This window comes from Hylobates moloch, unplaced genomic scaffold (genome assembly GCF_009828535.3).
Source record: "Hylobates moloch isolate HMO894 unplaced genomic scaffold, HMol_V3 SCAFFOLD_17, whole genome shotgun sequence".
Taxonomy (NCBI): domain Eukaryota; kingdom Metazoa; phylum Chordata; class Mammalia; order Primates; family Hylobatidae; genus Hylobates; species Hylobates moloch.
In genome coordinates, this window is record NW_026652292.1 from 13,237,650 (window position 1) to 13,259,899 (window position 22,250).

At 44.1% G+C, this 22,250-nt stretch overlaps 1 protein-coding gene across 5 annotated transcripts in view; it reads left to right on the top strand.

Annotated features, from left to right (window-relative positions):
- TRIO (trio Rho guanine nucleotide exchange factor) overlaps positions 1-22,250 on the top strand; it is a 362,171-nt gene that overhangs the window by 186,010 nt on the left and 153,911 nt on the right. For all 5 annotated transcript variants that reach the window (XR_009210507.1, XM_032135420.2, XM_032135421.2 and 2 more), the window contains exon 11: positions 4,734-4,925. Coding sequence is in view for 4 of the 5 variants with exons in the window: in XM_032135420.2 (XP_031991311.1) it covers positions 4,734-4,925 (192 nt within the window). In the remaining variant the exon portion in view is untranslated. The remainder of the gene's footprint in view (positions 1-4,733; positions 4,926-22,250) is intronic.

The following is a 22,250-nucleotide window of genomic DNA, read 5'->3' on the forward strand; positions in this document are numbered from 1 at the left end:
GTGATTGTGAGTAGCTCTATCCTGTTGAATGAATCCATGCTAATTGATGTGTATGTGTGGTGTGAATAGCCATCGTGCATTTTCTTGGGCTAGTGTAAAAAAAGAAATAAAAAATACTTTTCATGCGAAGCTTTTTGCAAATGACTGTCAGAAAGGAAGATACTCTTTCATGTTAATGTTCCTGTTTTAGATTTTAAAAGCTATGATTAAAACAGCCAGTAAAGCCCAGAAAACTCAGGTTCAAGGAAGAATCTGGTTTTGAGAGCACAGAAGGTATCTTTACTATCATTAGTAAATCTTTGGCATAGCATCCTTCCTAAGTACCTGCTCTGTGAATTCTTAAACCACCGTCGCTCTTTTCTGCTTATCCCCCTGGATTCAAATTACCTTTCAGAGATGTAACCTGTCACAAAGTTATTATCCAGGAAGCCATTTCTCTTAACAGCTTTTCGTATGTGCCATGTAATTATCTTGTCTTCTTGGATAAAAGAGTGTGTCATTTAGGAAAGCAGGAGACCTTGAGTTCATTCTTGATTTTTAAAAGAAAAGCAGACCAGTGACTGCCTGGTCATTACTCAACTCATTCATCTTCTGCAAGGAGGATAACTGCCTCCATAACACGTGGACATACAGAATGTCCCCACATGTGTAGCATGCTCTAAATTCTGATTTGTGACAGCCATTAGAGCATGCATATGTACAAAATAGGCTATTGTTTTGCAATAAGTTTGGTTCCTAATATAAGATGTATTGTTTTTAATCTTTTAAAATAAATTACTAGTGGAAAATGCAGGGCAAATTATTTGCTATCAAGCATTTCCTTTATACTGGCATGTATTTACATGCCAAATCTTCTCATCTGCTTATTTTTCCTTATTAAAAATACTTCTAAAATTTACCAATATGACTCCACTGCTTTCTGATTGCAAGACAGTGGAAAACTTCATCTCTCGGAGCCTCAGTTTTCCTCGCTGTAAAATGATGCCTAACACCTACCTTCACCGAGTTGCTGTGATGAGAATACATGTAGAAATGCCTGACACTCAGCAGGCGCTTGTGGTGCTGTCTTTGCCTAGAACAGTACGATCATTCAGATTATTCAGATCTTTTGGTGAATACTAGCCTTGTGTTTACGTTTTGGGACAAGAGCCACTAGAAGGCAAATGCGCCTGCGACTTTGCTCTTCCTGCAGTCTTCAGCTGCAGGACCAGTTCTTACTAAAGACTGCCAGAGGCTGTATTTGGAATCTAGTGGAAAATAATGAGACTTGGCTCTTCCTGCAATCCTCAGCAGCACTGGAAAGCAGCACCAGAGGATGTTGGAGTTGTATCACCCGCGGGCCACTTCACTTCACTAAAACCCTCCCACTCCCACACTACACAGCAGTGTGTGTCTGGTCAAATGGTGAGAGACATAGACAGTTGTCTGTGTTTTACTGTGTCTGGAGAAATCCACAGCACTTCTTGGGTCCACTGTCAGTTAGCGTTTGTGGTGCTGCTTACTCTGTCCTGTGCACACATGTTGCAGGGGCGGTGAGCTTGTCTCTTGGGATGCTGTGTTTTCCCTTCACGGATGAAAAGATGATCCCTGGGAATTTGTGTGCCTTTTAGGTGATAATTTAAGTTACCTGGGGCTTTTAATTTGCGCTGTAGATGTACTGGCCCATCATTCTTCTGATTACATTTCTGTATTAATAAAATAACTTGGAGGTTTTCAATATGCAGACTTTGTTTTCTTTTAAACCAAGCAAATGTAATGAAAGTATTTAGGCCTCAAATGCTCATTTTCCTTCTTTTTCCTATCTGTTCTAAGATCCCAAAATCCCTTATTTTCCATTGAATTCTAAGTGCAGCCTCTGGTCATCTTTAGTGAGAAACAGCCCTGCAGCCAAGGATTGCAGGAAGAGCAAAGTCTCATGCACATTTGCCTTCTAGTGGCTCTTTTTGTCTGCTTGAATCCTACCAAGTTCTCAAGAAAAAGAGAATACTGGTTAGGCCCCCACCCTGGCCTGGCCTTACCTTATTCCCTTTAATCCCCGTGGCAGGGATGACCCCCACACCACAGATCAGAAAACGGGTCCAGCATGAGATGCCTCGGGAACAGGATAGTAGGAACTGGACAGGAGAAGCCCAGTCGCTCAGACTCTCAAATGCTCTCTGACCCTGATGCCCTCCCCACTTTAGTCCAGTGTCTCAGTTTCCCCTCGTATGAGGAACTATGGCTTAGGTACTGGTTGTTTTAACAATCCCAGCTCTACTGACTGACTTGGTGGACAAGTTACTGCACCCCTCTGTGTCTCGGTTTCCTCGCCTGTGAAATGGGAATAAGGTAGTATCCATGTCCCACCGCTTTTGTGAGGCACAGTGTTAAGTGCCAAAAAGGTAGCATTTCTGATGAGTATGGTTGATGCTAGCATGAGGAAATCTCCGTTCTCCAGTCGCAGAAGGACCCAGGGAAGGTCTCGTTCCCGGGAAAACCTGGCCAGGGGTTTCAGAGACGCCAGTGCTGACACAGGCCCCACCAGCCCTGGCACCTTGTGTGCTGCCTCGTGTTCTTCAAGTTCTTCCCTTCATGAAAAGGGAAATAAATGATGACTGTTTCACATCTCATTCAGAAATGCACTTATTTCTTTGGGACATTTAAAAAAATATCTTTACCTGTTGGAATAGAGATGGGAAGGCTTTCAGAAACATAATACTTGGCTGTTGGGAGGTTCTGTCATCTTTAGATCCACTTATCAAATATGAGAAGTCCACGATTCCAAAACTGTAGTGGTGATCGTAGGAAAACAGGATTCAGCTCTTTAGAAATGTGTGTCTGTGGCACTCTGGATTCTCAGTACAGCTTGCTACACCGTTAGCTTCATTCAGCATGGAGGCCCCGTTGTGCCCATGATAGGGATGCAGACACAGGAGTTCCGAGGTGATGCTCAGCCGGGGGTAAGCAGGGACTTCCAAGCCTTCTTCCCTGGAAGGAAGCCACCTGCAGGTGCGGCCTCTGATGGTTAGAGAACCTTTGTAGGCAAGAGCGCATGCAGACCCTCCACAGCAGAGCCCTTGGTGCTCATGGCTGACCACGGTCACAGGAGTGCCCACTCTTGTGCCCAGAGGCCCAGGTGGCAGCCATAGGAGGGGAGGGCCTGGATGAGAGACGCCCTGGAAAGCAGTCAGGAATTGTTCCATAGGTGAAAGCTGCTTTGTAGATCTGTCTCGTGTGTGTGTGTGTGTGTGTGTGTGTGTGTGTGTGTGTGTGTACACATGCGCATTCACATCTGTCTGTTAAAAACCATGTATTCACATGAATAGCTCCAATTCCAGCCCAATGCCAAGAGTTCACTCAAGTTTTCTCCTTTTCTATATTTATAACTCCCTTTTCTCAAACAGAGAAACCTGGCCCCGATTATCCCTCAGGTATTGGCTTACTTGTGTAATTCCATTCTGCTAATGTAACCAGTCTCCAACTTGGAGGCCACCCCTCCCCACATGACGCCCTCACATCCTGCTCAGACCCTCACCAATGAGACGCCTTCCCTGCTCACTTTACAGCTCTGAGAAGGGTAAGGATTCACCTTGTTTCTCAAGGGAAACCAGAAGCTGACTTCCTGGGGCCTTCTTAGAAGGCCTGAGCTCCGTTTCTTTCCTGTCCTGGCATCCCCCAGCCTCTCCCGGGGCTCCCCTCCCACCCGCGGGCCCCTCCGCAGCAGCTTCCTGTAACAGCATCAGGGCTCTCACATGCCTTCCTGTTGGAGGAACCCACTTACAGCCTCAGATTATTAGGAATTAAGGTGATTTTTAGACATGTGTTTACACTTTGAGCTCCTTAAAACTCTGGCTGCTTTAGAGCCATTATAGTTATTATTTCCTTTTTCTCAAAAAATGTGGCCAGGCAAAGTGGTTCACGCCTGGAATCCTGGTACTTTGGAAGGCCAAGGCGAGAGGATTACCTGAGCCCAGGAGTTCAAGACCAGTCTGGGCAACATTGCAAACCCCCGTCTCTCCTAAAAATACAACATTTAGCCGGGCGTGGTAGCGCATATCTGTGGTTCCAGCTACTTGGAAGGCTAAGGTGGGAAGATTGCTTGAGCCCAGGAGGTCAAGGCTGCAGTGAGCTGTGATCATACCACTGTGCTCCAGCCTGGGCCACAGGTAGAGACCGTCATGCAAGCTGGAAAACAAAACAGAAAGATAAAAAATATATAGCCTTAAGCAGAAAGAAGACGAGCACAGAATTGACCAACAAGTAGAAATGCGTGAAAAGGGATAGCAACTTATGTTTGTTTGGAATTTAACCTTTAACTTGTACTTCGAGAATTATCATAAAGCATTGTATCATATGGAAAGACACAGACTGGAACTCTCTGCTTGGTGATAAAACTGGAAGAAAAAGTGAAGCAGGCATTTGTTGCTGGGGGCCGTCTCCTGACTCCACCTTGGCAAAAATCTGAAAGCTCTGAGTCATAAGACAGCCAGCAATTGCCTGCAGATAGTCCATCGCTACCTTCAATACAAGGGTTTTGATATGGGGTTCAAAGTTTAACAGTCTAAAACAACAGCAGGAAAGGAATTCTGCGTAGCATTCCTAAAATCATCTCTCCCCATCATATTTTTCTGTTTGATTCATCTGAATGATCAGAAATACCACAAATTGACTGTGTTGCTATATATTATGGCGCCCAGCCTGGCCGGTTTGCTTTTCATTTACCTTCTGTTTCTCTGGGATGTTCTCTTGTGCAGAACACATACACCAACGCGGATAAATTACTAGAAGCAGCAGAACAGCTGGCACAGACTGGAGAATGTGACCCCGAAGAGATTTATCAGGCTGCCCATCAGCTGGAAGACCGGATTCAAGATTTTGTTCGGCGTGTTGAGCAGCGAAAGATCCTACTGGACATGTCAGTGTCCTTTCACACCCACGTGAAAGAGGTAAGGCACCAGGAGACCAAAACATGATCTGTGCCTGAAAGGGTCTTTGAACTCTTTTGGAGGAACCTGAATTTGGTCATAATGTGAGAAAGTGGACAAAGGTGGCAAGTTGTAAGATGCAGCCCATTAGTGCTGAGTGTGTCTGCGTGGACAGGGAAAAGTCAGCCTTGTGCTGGCCTTCCTTGTTGTATGAGTGCATGGCTGCCTTTGCTGGGGCTGTCCATAAAGAGAGGACCCATGAGGATTGGGAGAGACAGAGAACGTCCATTTCCATAAGTAGGGGACCTGTGTGGTGTTGGTCAGAGCTGTTGGGTTTCCTTCCTGGATGTGAACCTGTCATATGGCTACCGTCATGATTGCCTCTGGATTTTATGAGACTTCTCTCAGGTGCTAGTAAACGTGAGTGTTACCTAATATTGAGTAATATTGAGTTTAAATGTGCCAGAGCCAACCTGGTACAAATAATACTAAAGCTAATGTCATAGGCATGCACCTGTTAATCAGCCCATATCATAATGTTATTTGGTGTGTGAAAAATAGGTAGGTACTAATTATACCTTGTATATATATAATGTTATTTGGTGTGTGAAAAATAGGTAGGTACTAATTATACCTTGTATATATATGTTGTTCTTGGTAGAAATCATATAAAGTTACATGAAAGAAACTACTGTGTAGCTTTTGAGGAAAAAAGAATTTAAAATAAAAGTTCATATTCAGGGTGACTACAAATTGAGTACGGATGTCAACTTACCACACCTTCTGTGTAAAAAAGAAAATTCCCTGCTTCACTGAGGACCTTCACAGAGGATCATAACTTATTCTGATGCAGCTCTTGATGAATTGGAAATGAGGGGCCCTTCTTTGTAACTGGGGATTATGCACATGGAAGCTTGTGTTCATAGGATGGGAAGAAGGATCTGGAAGAGTAGGACTACTGGGGAGGGCGAGGCCTGACTTGCCTCATTTCAAGGCATCAGCCCTCGAAGACCCACCAGTTCCTTTAAAGGAAAAGAACGGCACTACCAGCTCTGAGATCTTGGGCAGTTAGTCCTCAGTCGGGTCATTTGTCGCTGGAATGTTTGGACTGCGGGTTTCCCTCTGAAACCCTGTGAGGCTGTGAAGGAGTGGAGGCGAGTACGCAGCAAACCACTGGGACCCCTGGGGTTTACGCTCAGTCCTGCCCCGGGCTGGCAGCTGGCTCTCTCAGTCCTTTCTGCCAAGGGGCTGTGCTTCTTGGTTCCGAGATGGTCATCAGGATAGAAACTGGCACAACTAGCTTCTTTTCCTGCTCCTCAGAATGCCATCACTCAGATTGCTCTTGAAAATTCTTACAAAGAGGCTATTTTTTTCTGAGGAGACACATTAAGTGGACATTGTTCTGTGGCAGTTTCTAGTCATTGCTGCATGTGCCACTAGACTGTAAGTTTCCCACTCACTTTGAACCGAGCTTGTCTCCTGCTGCCCTCCAGCCTCTGCTAGCTCCTTGCCCCAGCCTCCCTGTGGCACCGCTACCAGAGTAATTTTTCTGAAATAGAAATTTGACTAGGCCGTACCCCTGCTTTTAAACTATCAGTGGTTCTTCTTGTATGTGGGGAGGCAGCCTGATACCTCCGCGTCCTCACAACATAGACCACGTTTTTCCTTGCAGCCTGTCTTGTGCTATGTCCTCTTCCAGGGCACCTCACGCTCAACACAGTATCTGCCGATCCAGGACTTTCTGGCACCTTTGAGACAAGGATGGGCGTAGTTAGCTGCTCTCCCTTGCACCTTCTAGAGTTCCCTCCACATGCACCTGTTAACGGCAGTTGTCATGCATGTGATTGTGTGTTACTTTACATGTTTTTACACCCTAGCTGAGAGAGAAGGAAAGGGTTAAGGTGATCTGTGTATGAAAACAGATTGTGGCATAGTTCACTAAGTCGTGACATTGACAGAACATGGGCCAGAACCACGGCAGACTGGACCCTTCTGAGGGCAGGGGCCTGGGCAGGTATGTCCAGTCTGCAGGTTCCTCATTCGGGGCCCAGTGACCACAGTTGCCCTGGATGCCATAGATGCCATAAGGGAGAGGCAGGAAGAGTGTCAGGCAGCTGAGAGTGGTGGAGAGGCCAAATCGAGAGGAAGGGGCAGAGGGCAAAGGGCCTCGCATCTGTGGCACGTTCCGGAGCCAGGTGATTGGAGCTGGTATTTGTGTGGCATGCCTGGCCATATTCTGTAGCAGCTTAGCAGTATGAGGTAAGGATCTAGCTTCCTTATAGGACAGAAGACTCTTCGCACCAAGCAGTATTTGTGATTTAAGTCACCGTTTCAACTCGGCAGTGGTTTTCAGAAACCAGATGCTAAAGGATAACTGGAAGGAAAGTGCTTTTTCAAAAGATGTTCTCTACAAATAATTAAAAAAAAAAAAAATAGCTGGGTGTGGTGGCACCTGTAGTCCCATCTACTTGGGAGGCTGAGGCAGGAGGGTCACTTGAGCTCAGAAGATGAAGGTTGCAGTGAGCCGAGATCACACCATTACACTCCAGCCTGGGCGACAGAGCAAAACCCTGTCTCAAACACAGAAACAAAGCTCTTGTCCAGAGGCTTCGTTTGGGCTCATTGACTTTCGTAACAGTAGCGTTTTTAAGGAAAAATCTTCTAATAAGAACATCCACTTATAAGACCATGGAGTCCATATTGTCACTAGGTTTAGAAATTATTTAAAAGTAAAAATACATTTTGTTTTCATTGACTTACACAATAGGAATTTCTAGTATGTATGAGTTTGTAGACTAAGGAGACTTTAAATCAGTTTTAAGGACTAAGTGGTTCACTTTTACAATTGCGGGATTTTTATTGCAATCTATGAAAGGCCATCTTAGTAGCAGAGAAACTGGCATGTTTTCCCTGGTCTGCTCCCTCTACTGCACTTCACATAACCTGGGACCAAGGAGGGATCGGGGCCCAGTTAGGGAGGGCGTAGCAGGACACACGTGTGCCCGTGTAATTGGCATTCAGGGACGCTGCCCGCAGGCTGGAATGCTGCCTGTTTCTTCAGTAGGTTTGTATTTCCCTGACCAGCCTGAGAATTTCCCTCAGTTCTTTCTCTGTGCTGCACAAAAGCCCTAACACTCCCAGGAATCCTTGGTAGGTTCCATGCAGGAAAGAATGGTTTCTTCAGTCATCGTATTTTGAAGCTGGTTATTGAATGAAAACTAAGATAAGCTTAGAACAAGTTTAATTAGTTTAAAATGAAAAGCTAGATGGGCCAAGAAGAGGAAATCATGCTAATTTGCTAGGTGTTTGCATAAAGTCACTAAATGTATTTACATATCAGATGAACAAAAAATTCCTAAAAGATACACATTATCTGAATCTGTTTTTCTTAAGCAGATCATACAATTAAAAATTACATGGAGGAAGATAGAAAAAGTAGCTTGTCTTGGTTGGGCACGGTGGCTCACGCCTGTAATCCCAGCACTTTGGGAGGCCGAGGCGGTTGGATCACGAGGTCAGGAGATCGAGACCGTCCTGCCTAACACACAGCGAAACCCCCTCTCTACTAAAAATACAAAAAAATTAGCCAGGCATGGTGGCGGGCGCCTGTAGAACCAGCTACTCCGGAGGCTGAGGCAGGAGAATGGCATTAACCCGGGAGGCGGAGCTTGCAGTGAGCCAGGATCGTGCCACTGCACTCCAGCCTGGGCGACAGAGCAAGACTCCATCTCAAAAAAAAAAAAAAAAAAGAAAAAGCTTGTCTTTTTCATTTAGGCAAATTCATGAAGCTTTTTTAGAAGTTGCCCACCCAGGGCTTCTCCTGACAGTGAGAAGTCTTCCCCACTGCCCTGTATCCCACAGTGGCTCTCGTCCTCACTTGATCTGGAGTATAGTTGTCACCGTCTCTTTTTGCAATAAATTCCTGGCCCTCTGATGAACAAGTAATACAAACATGAGGTCATAACAACTCACTTTAAAAAGGTGCGAAGTCAAGGTGATGTTTACTGAGCATTAGCTCAGGAATCTCTTTAAGAAACCCCTGGAAGAAGGTGGCTGCCGGAAGTCTTGCTGAAGACCAAGCTCTTAGACTCCAAAAGCTGAGACCTCTGGACTCATTCTTTTACCCCAGACAACAGAATAGACACTTATTCCTGAGAAGAGATAAAAGGGGATACATTTTACCTAGGGGACACTTATTTTCTACCTCGAGGTAGAATGCAGCAGGTGGTTGATAGAAATTTCAGCCCATTTGCCCCTCAAGCCCAGATTTGGAAGTATTTCAAGACGCTGTTTTCTCTAAAAAGAATCCTGAGGTTCGTAGCCTCCTTTCAGAATGCCTGTAGCCTGGTGCTTTATTCTGTTTCTGTTTGGTTTTTTAAGTATTTGAAAGGAATGGTGATGGGCCTGACATAAGTTTGGGTTTGATTTGGGGAGGATCTTTCTCCTCCTACACGTTGTCATTGATTCTCAGTCCCCCTGCAGTATGCGTTCTCTTCAGTCCTGTGTATGGCATTTATTCACATCAGTTCCGTTGATAATGCTTCTGCTATTTGTCCTTTGTTGTTTGTCCTCCTTTCCTTTTGAATTCATTTGTCACTGTTTATTTGTTCATTCACTGTTTTCACTCATTCATTCCAAAGGGTCTCTCAAGGCAATGGTAATGTGCAAGGAGGTGATACTAAATGAATGACCAGAGGAACGTGCTTCTGCTTTTGTGTGTCTCCTACATTTTAGACGTTTGTTTCTCTTGGTAGCCTTTCAGTGCCTTGAAGCCCAGGACCATGTCTTACTTACCTTTGTATTTCCACTAACTAGTCTACCTCCTGGAATTGGCAGATACTCAGTGAAAGCCTGTGAAATAAGTGATGTCTATTTCTAGCACATTATTCTGAGATTTAATGATAGATTTAGTGATTGAATGAGATTTCCATTTTCAAATACAGCAAAAGCATAACTGTTTTCATTCATTCATATGCATTCAACTTCATTCTCAAAATTACGTCCTGAGTTAACTGATAATTACCTTTGAAATGTGTGGGTTATTTGAGGCAACCAGGTGGTGACATTGAGCTCTCAGCCAGTTTGTTTCTGGAATTGATTCAGTGCCATTGCATTGATTTTTGTTCTCAGAAGCCAAGGTTTCCCAGGAAAAATCATTCCCACTTGAATTGGGCTGTGATTCTTGCTGGATTTAAGTAAAGGAAGCTTCTTAGTTCTGTTTCTGCAAACTTACACACTGAACTGGGACAAGTTTTTGTTTTGAGTAATGGCTGGGAAAAGAGGAACCTTTCGTTTTATTCAGAAGTCAAAAACAAAGGCCTCCCAGCCACCTGGAGATGTTTTGTTGCAGACACCAGCCTGGCTCTGTCTTTATGCCTAACACTTAAGCATCCAGGCTTCTTTGTGCTGGGACCATTGCTCAGCTCTGCAAGGGAAGAAGAGGGAGAAAGCCAGAGCTGCCAGGCTTCTGCACTGGGGCCGGGGGAGGGTTCCTGGGAAGCAGGTGTGCTCTGGCTTCTTGGTGTGTGAGGCTTTCGGAGCTGCCTCTCCTCTGACCCTCAGGTCCTCACCGAGTTTGCTCCAGGAGTATTTTGAAAACATACCCAGTGCTCTCTCAAGCACCCACTGCTTAGAGGGCCCAGATTTCTTTTCCGTCTTTCCCTTGCAGAGCTGGAGACTGCATCGGGCATCTGGTGTTTAAACTAAACAGGAAAACTGACTAAAGGTCCACAGTGCTCATTGTGTAGACTAGCTGCCCTCCGATGGGTGCTCTGATTATCAGTGGTTCCCGTGCAGAGCCTGTCACTAAGCGGGCCTGACTTCCTCCTTGGGGGCTTTCCCAGGGGAGGTGTGGCCTTTTGCTCTACATGGAATGACTCTCCGCAGCCACAGAACACAGTCAGTCATTTTCTGAATTATCCCAGTCTCTCATGTGCCCTGGATTCCTCCAGATGCCGTATGTCTGTTGTGCAAAGTTGTCTAAAATTTGGTTCCCAGCTTCTAAGCCTTTTCCTTCGGCCTTCCTGGAAGTATTTTTGTTGAGGAGTCGTCTGTGTTTATTCTCTAAAATGATTTGTTTTTTGTTTCATTCATTCCTGTTTCCACCCCACATATATACACATGCTTCTTAACTTAGGGGGTTACATCCCAATAAATCTATTGTTGAAAATGTTGAAAATGCCCTAATACTATCGCAAAGATGAAAATTCACAGGTTGAACCATTGTTAAGTCCATATGCTTCTCGACTTACATGTGTGATAGAGTTATGCCCAAATAAGTCCATTGTAAAGTTGAAAAATCAAAGTCAAACCATCTTAGGTTGAGGACCGTTTGTTTGTACCTCCAAAGATGTCATATCTTTAAACCTACTCCCTAGCTTTTCTTTTTACTTTTTATTTTGAAGTAATTATAGAACCACAGAAAATTGCTAAAAAAAAAAAAGAGAGAGAGAAATGGACAAGGAGGTCCTGTGCATCTTCACCAAGCCTCCCACAGCGGTAGCATCTTGCATAACCTCAGTACACAGTCAAACCAGGACATTGACTTTGCTGCAGCCCACAGGGCTTATTCACTTTCCATGAGGTTTAGATGTGTATGTGTGCCCATGTGTATGTGTGTGTTTAGTCCTATGCAATTTTATCGTGTATAGATTTGTGTAACCACCATCACTTTCAAGATACAGAACCATACAGAATTTTCCCATAATCAAAGGGTTCCCTGTGCTGGCTTCCTTCAGTCATATCTAACCCCTGCTCCATCTCTAACCCCTGGCAACCACTTATCTGTTCTTCTCTGCTTCTATTATTTTGTTATTTCTAAAATGTTACATAAATGGAATCATGCAGCATGTAACTTTTTGAGATGGCTTTTTTTTAACTCAGCATAATTCCTTTGATACACCCACTTTGTTGCATGTATCCGTAGTAGTTCCTTCCTCTTTATTGCTGAGTAGTATTTCATGGTCTGGATATATCACAGTTTATTTAACTGTTTTTCCATTGGGGACATTTGAATTATTTTCAGTTTTTGGCTATTACAGGGAAATATACAGAAGTTATGAACAGTCCTGTCTGGGTTTTTGCGTGAACATGGTTTTCATTTCTTTGGAATAAATGCCCAGGAGTGCGTTTGCTGGGTCCTTTGGTAAGCACATGTTTAGTTTTTAAAAGACACTGCCAAACTGTTTTCCAGAATGAGTGTACCATGTTACATTACCACCAGAAATGTATGAGTGATCTTCAGCTTTTTAGCATCTCACAAGTCCAGGATTGCTTTAAGCTTGTCAGTGAGAATGGTTAAAATCCAGCATGTGATATTTTAGAGTAGAAAGTTCACCGTATATGATCAAGCCTCAGTAATTTTTGTTTAATATGAATTATTTAGCTGCACTCTTTAGTGCATTAAACTCTCTATATGCTCTTACACATTTGATTTCTTTAACTTATTTTTCTGACATGGGTACAAATGAGTAATTAAATATGTCCACCAGCTGGTGAAAGCAAGAGGAAACTAACAGCCTAGGGCTGTCGACTGCATCATCAGCCCCTGTGTGACTGAGCATTAGATTTGACCTTGGCATCACTTGGCACCTACTGGCATAGCATTATGTCTTTACATAGACTGCAGTATCTAGTGTGGCATACGGATTTTAAAAAACAGATGGCCTTCCCATTGGTGGGAATATCCAAAAAAATAGATCTAGTCAATTATAAAAATATAATCTTTATTGAAATAATTGAGAAAATATAGTATAACAAACACACCCCCTAAATTTGCTGAGTGATCTGGGATAAGTTACTGTGTAGTACCTCAACTTCCTTAGCTACAATATAGGAATAATACAATCTCTAAGGAATGTGAGACAAATTACATTACACATGGAAAGCACCTCAGAATGCTTTTCTTAGAGTAGCTGCTGGCCAGTGTTCTTTTTTCCTGTCTCGACCCTGATTGTAACTTACCGATATAGATAAAATAATACAGACTTTAAAGTAAGGGGCAAAGATACAAATATCTAGGTATAATGTTGTCTCTACCTCATTAATCTTTGAGCAACAGTAACTGCTTAATCTACTTCCTGTCTTCCTCCGAGTACTAACCTCACTCTGATCCTGTTCTTAACATCAAAACCAAAAGCCTTTCGTGGGATATACACAACTCTGTCCATCTCTAGCTGCTGCCCCTCAGAGCAGAGTAGACTGTTGGGAAGAACCCTTACCCATGGTTCCATTCATATTGGCAAAAATCATTTTGTACACATCACTAAGTACAAAGTATTTAGATCTTAGATCCCAGCTAAAGTTTCAACAGAAGTAAGTGATTTTTTTTTCCTCCAAATAAACATGTATAAAGCATTTGTACTGGCCAGTGGGAAGAGAGTGATATTATAATATTATCTGAAAGGAAAGTCCTTTTATCAGAATAACTTAAAACACTAAATTTTTTTCTGTAAGGTGATGTAAATTGTGGTTTAAATTTATACAATTTTTATTTGTTAACATCGGTTCAATGTTTTCAAGTAGAGAAAAGTTTTATGCCAACAGACAGCTTAGAAGTTATGGTGGAAGATCATGCAGCACTGATATACCTGACATGTCATAGTCACCAAGTAGATGATTATCGGGTGAAGGAATTAACCATATATTATCTTCATTTGTAGCGCAGTTTTTCAGTAGGGATTGATTGAAAATATAAGACTGTCCACTGACTTCAGATTTTATAGTTTCTTGCTGAGGGTCATTTCTAAATGGAGGGTTGTAAATATCTGCTTTAATTAGCTGTTTGTCGGTAGGACTTTGATTAATGTAATGTAAAAGGTGAGGCACTTCAACACGAGGTCAAGAGATGCAGTGTTAAGGCCTTAAAATGCCCAGTTGGAAATAGGTGTACATGAATAGCCCTGTTTACTTGATTTTTTTTTTTTTTTTTTTGAGACAGTCTCACTCTGTCGCCCAGGCTGGAGTGCAGTGGTGTGATCTTGGCTCACTGCAACCTCTGTCTCCCAGGTTCAAGCAGTTCTTCTGCCTCAGCCTCCCAAGTAGCTGGGATTACAGGCACCCACCACCATTTTAGTAGAGACAGGGTTTCACCACGTTGGCCAGGCTGGCCTCAGACTCCTGACCTCAAGTGATCCACCCACCTCAGCCTCCCAAAGTGCTGGGATTATAGGCATGAGCCACTGCGCCCAGCCCTGTTTACTTGTTAAATTTCTGTTTTTAAGGGCATTTTATGATTCTCTATTTCGTATTTTGATACTCAGCTTCATAAACTAAGTATTTTATTATCAAAGAACCACAAGTCTTTGGTTCAGTGAGGAAAGAGGTAAACTTACCTGTATGTATTTTCGTGTGTATTTCTGACACGTTTGTACTGATCGTTGCTGTTCTTATTGAATAGGGAGGAAGGTTGGCCAACAATGTATTAGCTAGAGTTTTGCCAGGACAGCTTAAAAGCTCCAGATAAGCCAGGCTTGGAGAGACTGGTAAGGCTTTTTGGGTTTTGTTATCATTTGTTTGTTTTCCCTTCCATTTGTTGAAGTACACAATTCAGAACCAGAAGATCAAGGAAGGGTTGAGCTTTCTGCTTGAGAGCTGTGATGTTGATGGACAACAAGCAGAAAGCGGACCCCATCATCTCTCACTTTGCTTCTTGGTCTCCTCGAGGGGACCACTCTCCAGACCTAGGCCAGAAGAAGCAAAAGCCCCAGATGGTGAAGGCTTTGTAAGGAAAGACTTATTTAGTCTAAGCACGTTCCAGCCTCTGTTCTAGGACAAATTAGATCCCTGGGTACCAGAAGAACTTGATAATTATATCACCATATTGAGCATATCAGTCCAAGCAACTGTGGGAAAGTGAGGGGATGCCAGAAGCTGAAAACACACTTGTGCTTTTTAAAGAAGGTGGATTTCACGCATTACTCAGAGTGAGGTTAATCCTAGGCAGAGTTCTAGAGACAATTTTTAAACCGCTGGTCAGGAAAAGTGAATGAACAAGTTATAACATGTTAACTTCATTTTGTTCTGTGCTAGGTTTCTGGCTTGAGGAAGGACATGTGGTGGAATTAGTGGGCGGGCATTTGACCAGGCCTTTCAACATTTAATTTGTAGACAAGAAAGGAAACTATGGGCTGTCTCTTAGTATAGTTACTAGAATTAGACTGTTGAATGGCTATAACAAAAGAACCAACCAAGGGTGTTAGCACGAGACCGAAACTCTCCTCATCCTCCCACACTGATCTCCAGGTAGAAGATGGCAGGAGGCAAGCTTCTGATAGTAAGACAGTCCTCATACCCCACAGGTCAGTAAGGAAGTCACCTCCAGTCTAGAGCCAGTTAGATCAGACATGCTGACTGACAAAGGGAGTGATGGGCGATGATAGACCAGTTATCTCAGGTGGACCCGACGTCCTGCAGAACAGGCTAGTTTAATCCCTGGTGTCACCTCCTGTAGGGGAGAAGAATGTAGTCTTGCCTTTTAACTGACTCCACGTAACCTATTCAGAACTTTTATGTCTGTATGTGACATCTGGAGAGATTGCTCATCCCAATTCAGGCGTCCAGAAAACTACTTTGCTGTGTTCAGCGCGATTTTTCTTAAAAATGGGCAAATTTCCAGCATATATCAAGGACAGGCTTAGTGCCATAGCCGAAATAATTGTTGCTGCATTAAAAGCTTTGCAAGTGAGACTATCAGTGCGGAGGTTGGTGAGTGGATGACGTCAGCAGTGCTGGAGGGAGTTTCCAGCATCATGTTTCAGATGTCTGTTCTCATGCAGAAAGCCTGTGAGTGGTTGAATTGATTTGGAAGGTGTGTGCATCAAATCTAGACAAGGGCCTGTCAGATATGTCAGGTGCTAGAATTTAGATCCCAACAGATCTCAGCACCAAATCAATCACAGAAAGTTTCATTAATCAGTTTTAATATATGAGTGTTTTGAATCAGTACAGAGTAAGAATCACACAGGTGGCAACAGCATGTGTTTAACGAAGAAATGGGCTTACACATGTTATTTGATTGAGTCCACAATGCTGTCATGCCCCCAAATAACTCCTTCCACTATGGTGACCAAGGGAAGCTGTCGTCTTGCTTTCTGGCTGCTGTTTGGATCACGTGGGTATTGTGTTCAATTGTCCAGCCCTTATGTCATTTTGTTTTGCTTAATGAATATCAGATCAATTTAATGTGTCCAAACTGGGCAGAACTGACTGGAGGAGTGTGAGAGTAATAAAAACAGGATATATTCCAGAATGATCATCTAGTAAGAACATGCCCTGGAAACTATAATTATAATATCCTCGAACAAATTACACTGGTTATTGATACACTCTTTAGACTTCTTAGTGCTCAGCAATTGATGAAATATCATTTCTGGGGAGTCATGCTTGTGTTTCATTTTCAGTAAGGACTGGCCACAGTTCTATTTATTTCTACTAGAAACATCTCCTTGGCAAGGAAAATGCCCTTTCCATTTTCCTGCTTGTGTGCGTGTGCGTCTGTGTGTACGTGTGCATGCACGTGAGGATGTGTGTTTTTCCTGTGTGTATATGTGTCTATGCACATGAGCATGTGTGTTTTTCCTGCATGTTTGTGTGTGTATGCAGATGAGCATGTGTTTTTCCTGTGTGTATATGTGTGTACGCACATAAGCATGTGTGTTTTTCCTGCGTGTTTCTAAAAAACTGAGCATGTGTGTTTTTCCTGTGTGTATATGTATGTGCACGCACATGAGCATGTATGCTTTTCCTGTGTGTGCACATGAGCATGTTTTTTCTGTGTGTTTATGTGTGTATGCACGTGAGCATGTGTGTTTTTCCTGCGTGTTTATGTGTGTGTGTGCACGTGAGCATGTGTTTTCCTGTGTGTCTATGTGTGTGCACGCACATGAGCATGTTTTTCCTGCGTGTTTATGTGTGTGTAAGCACGTGAGCATGTGTTTTTCCTGTGTGTATGTGTGTGCATGCACATGAGCATGTGTTTTTCCTGTACGTATATGTGTGCATGCACATGAGCATGTGTGTTTTTCCTGCGTGTTTATGTGTGTACGCACGTGAGCATGTGTGTTTTTCCTGTGTGTATATGTGTGTGCACACACACGAGCATGTGTTTTTCCTGCGTGTGTGTGTGCACGCATGTGAGCATGTGTGTGTTTTACCCCATTATTCCGTATCTCTTTCCGTGCTCTTTTTTTTAAATGTTAAAGACTTTTACTTTCAGACTCTTTTAGAGGAGTCATTTTATTAAAGCTTAGGAATCCCACTGAAGCCACAGGGCCGAAGGTTAAGCTGTGCTCTTCCCTTAGGAATTGACAGTCGTGGCGACTGCTCTCTTTAGTACATTACCAGGAAGTTCCAAGAGGCAGTTCTACAAGATGAGCCTTTGAAGAAGCCAATCCTGTTTTCCATCTTTTGCTTTCAACATACGAGTTGAACTTTTACCTTTCTCCACTTAATATAAACCAAAATCCATCTTTTAAAAAAATGTTTATTTTTAACTTTTATTTTAGGTTCAGGGGCACGTGTGCAGGTTTGTTATATAGATAAACTCATGTCACGGGGTTGGTGTACAGATTATTTCTTCACCAAGGTACTAAGCATAGTACCCAATAGGTATTTTTTCTGATCCTTTTCCTCCTCCCAGCCTCCCCCTTCAAGTAGGTCCTAGTGTCTGTTGTTCCTCTCTTTGTGTCCATGTATTCTCATTGTTGAGCTCCCACTTGTAAGTGAGAACATGGGTAGTTGGTTTTCTGTTCGTGCATTAGTTTGCTAAGGATAACGGCCTCCAGCTCTATGTTGTTGCAAAGGACACGATATCCTTCTTTTTTATGACTGCATAGTATACTCTGAAAGGGGAGAGTGTTGGGGGGAGAGTGAGCTGGTGTCAAAGGAGGTCCAGGTCATGCTCTGCCTGCAGAGTTCAAGAAATAAAATGTCACCCTAAGGAAAGGCAGGCAGGCTGCAGGAACATGGGCACTATCTGCAGGTGCTTGAAGACTTGTCACGGCAAAGAGGAATTACGCTTTGGCCAACCGCAGTGAGAGACTATGGCTGGTCTCCAAATGACCCGAGAGTGGGGGAGCAGCATTTCCCAAACGACACCCCTGGATAACAACTTTTGCTGAAGAGAGTGTCTTATCTTGCGAGGATGTTGGGCAATGGAAAGAAAGTCAAAAATTCCCAAAGCCAAATTCTTCTTTTAGACTTGATACTATTTGATTAGTTTAAGTCCATGTTGCTCCCTCTGTGAGCTTTGGCCCCAGGTTAGTCACATCCATCTTCTGTCCTACTTGGGTGTCATCGCCACATCCCCTGTGCCTCATCTGTACTCAGTCTTGCGCCTCTGCAGGGCGTCCACCCTCTGGTGCTGGAGTGTCTACGCACTGTCCCATCTTAACGTGCATAGCTGCCCCAAATATGCCCCTGTGTTTCTTCTGCTTTTTCCTCCTTTCTTACGTGTAATACATTTGCATGGATAATTACTTCATGATGCTAACTTTGATTTGCCCTCTGTTCCTCCCCACCTCCATCCCATACATCCTTCATAAATTGTCTTTGATCGTATTAAGGCGGTGGTCCCCAGGGACCGGTTTTGTGGAAGACGATTTTTCCACAGACCAGCGATGGTAGTGGGGGCAGGGATGGTTTTAGGGTGAAACTGATCTGCCTCAGATCATCAGGTGTTAGTTAGATTCTCATCCCATAAGGAGTGCACAACCTGGACTCCTCACATGCACAGTTCGCAGTAGGGTTCACACTCCTGTGAGAATCTAATGCCACTGCTGATCTGACAGGAGGCTGAACTCAGGTGATAATGCCCGCTCGCCTGCTGCTCACCTCCCACTGTGCAGCCCTGCTCCTAACAAGCCACGGACCAGTACTGGTCCGCAGCCCACACATTGGTGACCCCTGTATTAAGGGATCTTTTACTCCACCTACCCAAGAATGAAAAGGTGCTTCCCGAACTCATACTCTTTTTTTTATCAGGACAGCAGGCATGTGGACCCACAGTACAGTTTGTCATTTCAGACAGAGGAACATGCTGCACATGGATGAGGCAGTTCCGTTTTTATCCCTGGTTTTTATACCTGAAACTGAGTCACATTTTATGTGCATAGTCGTTGTCCTCTGAGATTCCACCTGCAAGTTGCCATTGAAACTTCTGCTTCTGACTTGCAGCAGCTCTGGGAAGCTGTGGCTTTCATACTTCCCCTGCTAGCCCTATGGCTCGCCCATTCCCACAAGTACCCAGATGATTGTCTTTGTCAAAAACCAGAGTAGGAAAACAGATACCAATGGCAACAGCTTCTTTTCACCAAGTGCTTGTAGAAGTTGAATACTTCACATGTGGGTTCTCACTCTGGCTTCCCAGTTTTAGAGAAGATGCATATAGTAAAATGCTTTCATTTCATACGGGAGAAAACTGAAGATAGAGTGCTCCAAGAATTTCCCAAGGCCACACATGGGATAAGGACCCCAGGAGATGTGTTGGGCCCCTCCTTCCATACCCCACCTCCAGACAGGCACTGATTTTAGCCTGGGTTCAAACTGCATCAGAATGTACCCCACTGGGGAGCACAGAGAGGTTGCAGCTACAGCAATTCCCAGCTTAGGGCCCTGATCCTACTTTCGACTTAACTGGAAGCTTGGTCCTTTCCTAGGGTCCCCCACGCCAGCCAGGTCCTCTAGGTGTCCTCTGTGGCGGGTTTCCCTTTCCAGGTAGTGAGGGGGGCACTTTTCATCTCAAAGCTAGCTTTTCAAGGGAATTTCTTCCAGCAGAGCTGCGGGGCCCATAGAGGCTTGTGGGAGGCTTCCCACATCTTAATCACTCGGGTTTTCACCACAGAACTCCATGTCCCTTCCTAGTCATCCTTCTGTGTGGATCCTGGTCCATGAGCCAGGTCCTGTACACACCTGCAGCCCACTTGTGGGCTGAGTTCAGGTCCTCTTCCACCCAGCCCTCTGGCCTGCAGATCCTCTGGGTACCTCTCAGCACTAGAGATGGCCAGCAATAGCTCCGATGGCCTCCAGGGGGCAGCCTTGCCTAACCCTGCTGCTGCCAGACCTGCTCGTGTTTCTCAGTAGAATCCAGACTGCCGTGAACTTCCGTAGGACACAACTCTCTTGCTGCTGGGCAAAGGTTTATCTTTTTATTATAAATTTGCAGCATGCTCAGAAGTATAATTTTTTCCCTTAGGAAGTTTATGGTAAGAATTTTATAGGCATCCTAGAGGTTTTTTCTCATTTCTTTATTCAGGGATATTTTAGGCATCATATACACCATTTTAAAAACTTAAAAACAGACTTTCCTTGAGTGATGTTTCATTATGATGTGCGCCCATTCATCCCCAGTTGATATGAGAAGTGACCTTTATCTAAGACTTTTTTCTCCAGATTGAATGAGAATATTTCCTGTAGGACCAGACAGAAAAATTCCAAAAGGGCAAATATTTTAAATGGTTAAAATGAAGCCTTGCTCCCTCTGCCTCATTTAGTTTGTCCTTTTTTAATGTCATGATCCCAGGATCAGTTCCTTCGCGGTCTCCTCAGTACCCGCACTGGTTTCACCGGCCACCGGGAGGGTGAGCACATCCAGTGTGCAGTAAAATATCCAGGATGTTGCGGGGAATACGCTAGTTTTTTTTTTTTTTTAACTACCAGGTGGAAGGGAAAACGTTTGACCCCTAAAGATTCATGGCACTTCCCCTAGAATTGAGAGGAAGTGATTTCTATAGAGTCTAACAGACTAATTCTAGCACGTTTTCCTCATACTGTACTATTTTTAGGAGTAAAAAGATTTAAATATGGGATGATGTTAAGTTTACTAGACCTAGTGACATATTTTGAGCAATTGGTAGGAACCCGAATGTGTTTTGAAAAATATCTAGAGAAAGAAGATTTTAAAACTGATTTTTCTTATTATGAGAAGAGTTTTTCTTAGGACGAAAACAGTAACAGTGGCTAGCATTTACTTATTTCTTCACTCTGCATTGTCTTCTTATTGAAACTTCTAAGCACCTTTTTTTTTTTTTTGAGACTGAGTCGCCCAGGCTGGAGTGTGCAGTGGCATGATCTCAGTTCACTGCACCCTCTGCCTCCCAATTCAAGCGATTCTCCTGCCTCAGCCTCCCAAGTAGCTGGGACTACATGCGTGTGCCACCACGCCCAGCTATTTTTTTGTATTTTTAGTAGAGACAGGGTTTCACTGTGTTGGCCAGGCTGGTCTCAAACTCCTGACCTCAGGAGTCTGGATTCTACTGAGAAACACGAGCAGGTCTGGCAGCAGCAGGGTTAGGCAAGGCTGCCCCCTGGAGGCCATCGGAGCTATTGCTGGCCATCTCTAGTGCTGAGAGGTACCCAGAGGATCTGCAGGCCAGAGGGCTGGGTGGAAGAGGACCTGAACTCAGCCCACAAGTGGGCTGCAGGTGTGTACAGGACCTGGCTCATGGACCAGGATCCACACAGAAGGATGACTAGGAAGGGACATGGAGTTCTGTGGTGAAAACCCGAGTGACCTGCCCGCCTCGACCTCTGAGTGCTGGGAAATACAGGCGTAAGCCACCACACCCAGCCCCAAGCAACTTTTTGAGGCAGGCATTATTACCATGCCCATTTCATAGGTGAGAAAACAGAACTGGATCCAGGTAACTTGTCAAAGTTACACCCTAGGAAGTGTTAAGTCAATGCTTGAACCCAAGCAGTCTGGCTTCGCAACCTACACTCTTAGTCATTATTGTCTATTACCTCTTATGAGAAGTGTTTGATCTGAATGATCGTTTATGGAAGAAGCACTAATAGTAACTCTTAGGCTGTTGCAGTGGAGTTGTATAGAAGCACAGCTATGCATCGTGCATCCGGCCAGTTCCGAGTCATTTTTCATCTTCTCTTCACCAGAGTATAAAAATAAGACTTAGTAAAATGGTTTTGTATCTTAAGTGGTATTTTTGGTAGTATTTGCTGGAGAAGAGGAATTTTGCAGAGGTCCTCACCCAAACAGCCAGCCTGCCCCCCTTCCTGTACCACAAGTTGGGTCCTTGAGTGAGGCCTCGCAGTGAGTCAGGGGACAGGCTGCTGGTCTCCCAGTTCAGGGCCCAGACATCCCCGAGCTTCAGCTGCCAGGGCTTCAGGGAGAGGGCCCAGCGGTGCTGGGGGCCTGACCCCTACTGTCTGAGCAGGGCTGGGAGGGTGGTTGGGACACCTGTATTTCAGGGCCCTGTTATGAGGTGTGTCCTGTCCAGGGTATGCAGATTCTCTACTGCTGCCTTGATTAATTTTGTTCTGTTTTGCTGATTTTGCTGTTTTTCTAGTAGGCTTTTTTAAAAAAAGTGTTTTTATTTTCTCAACAGATTTAAA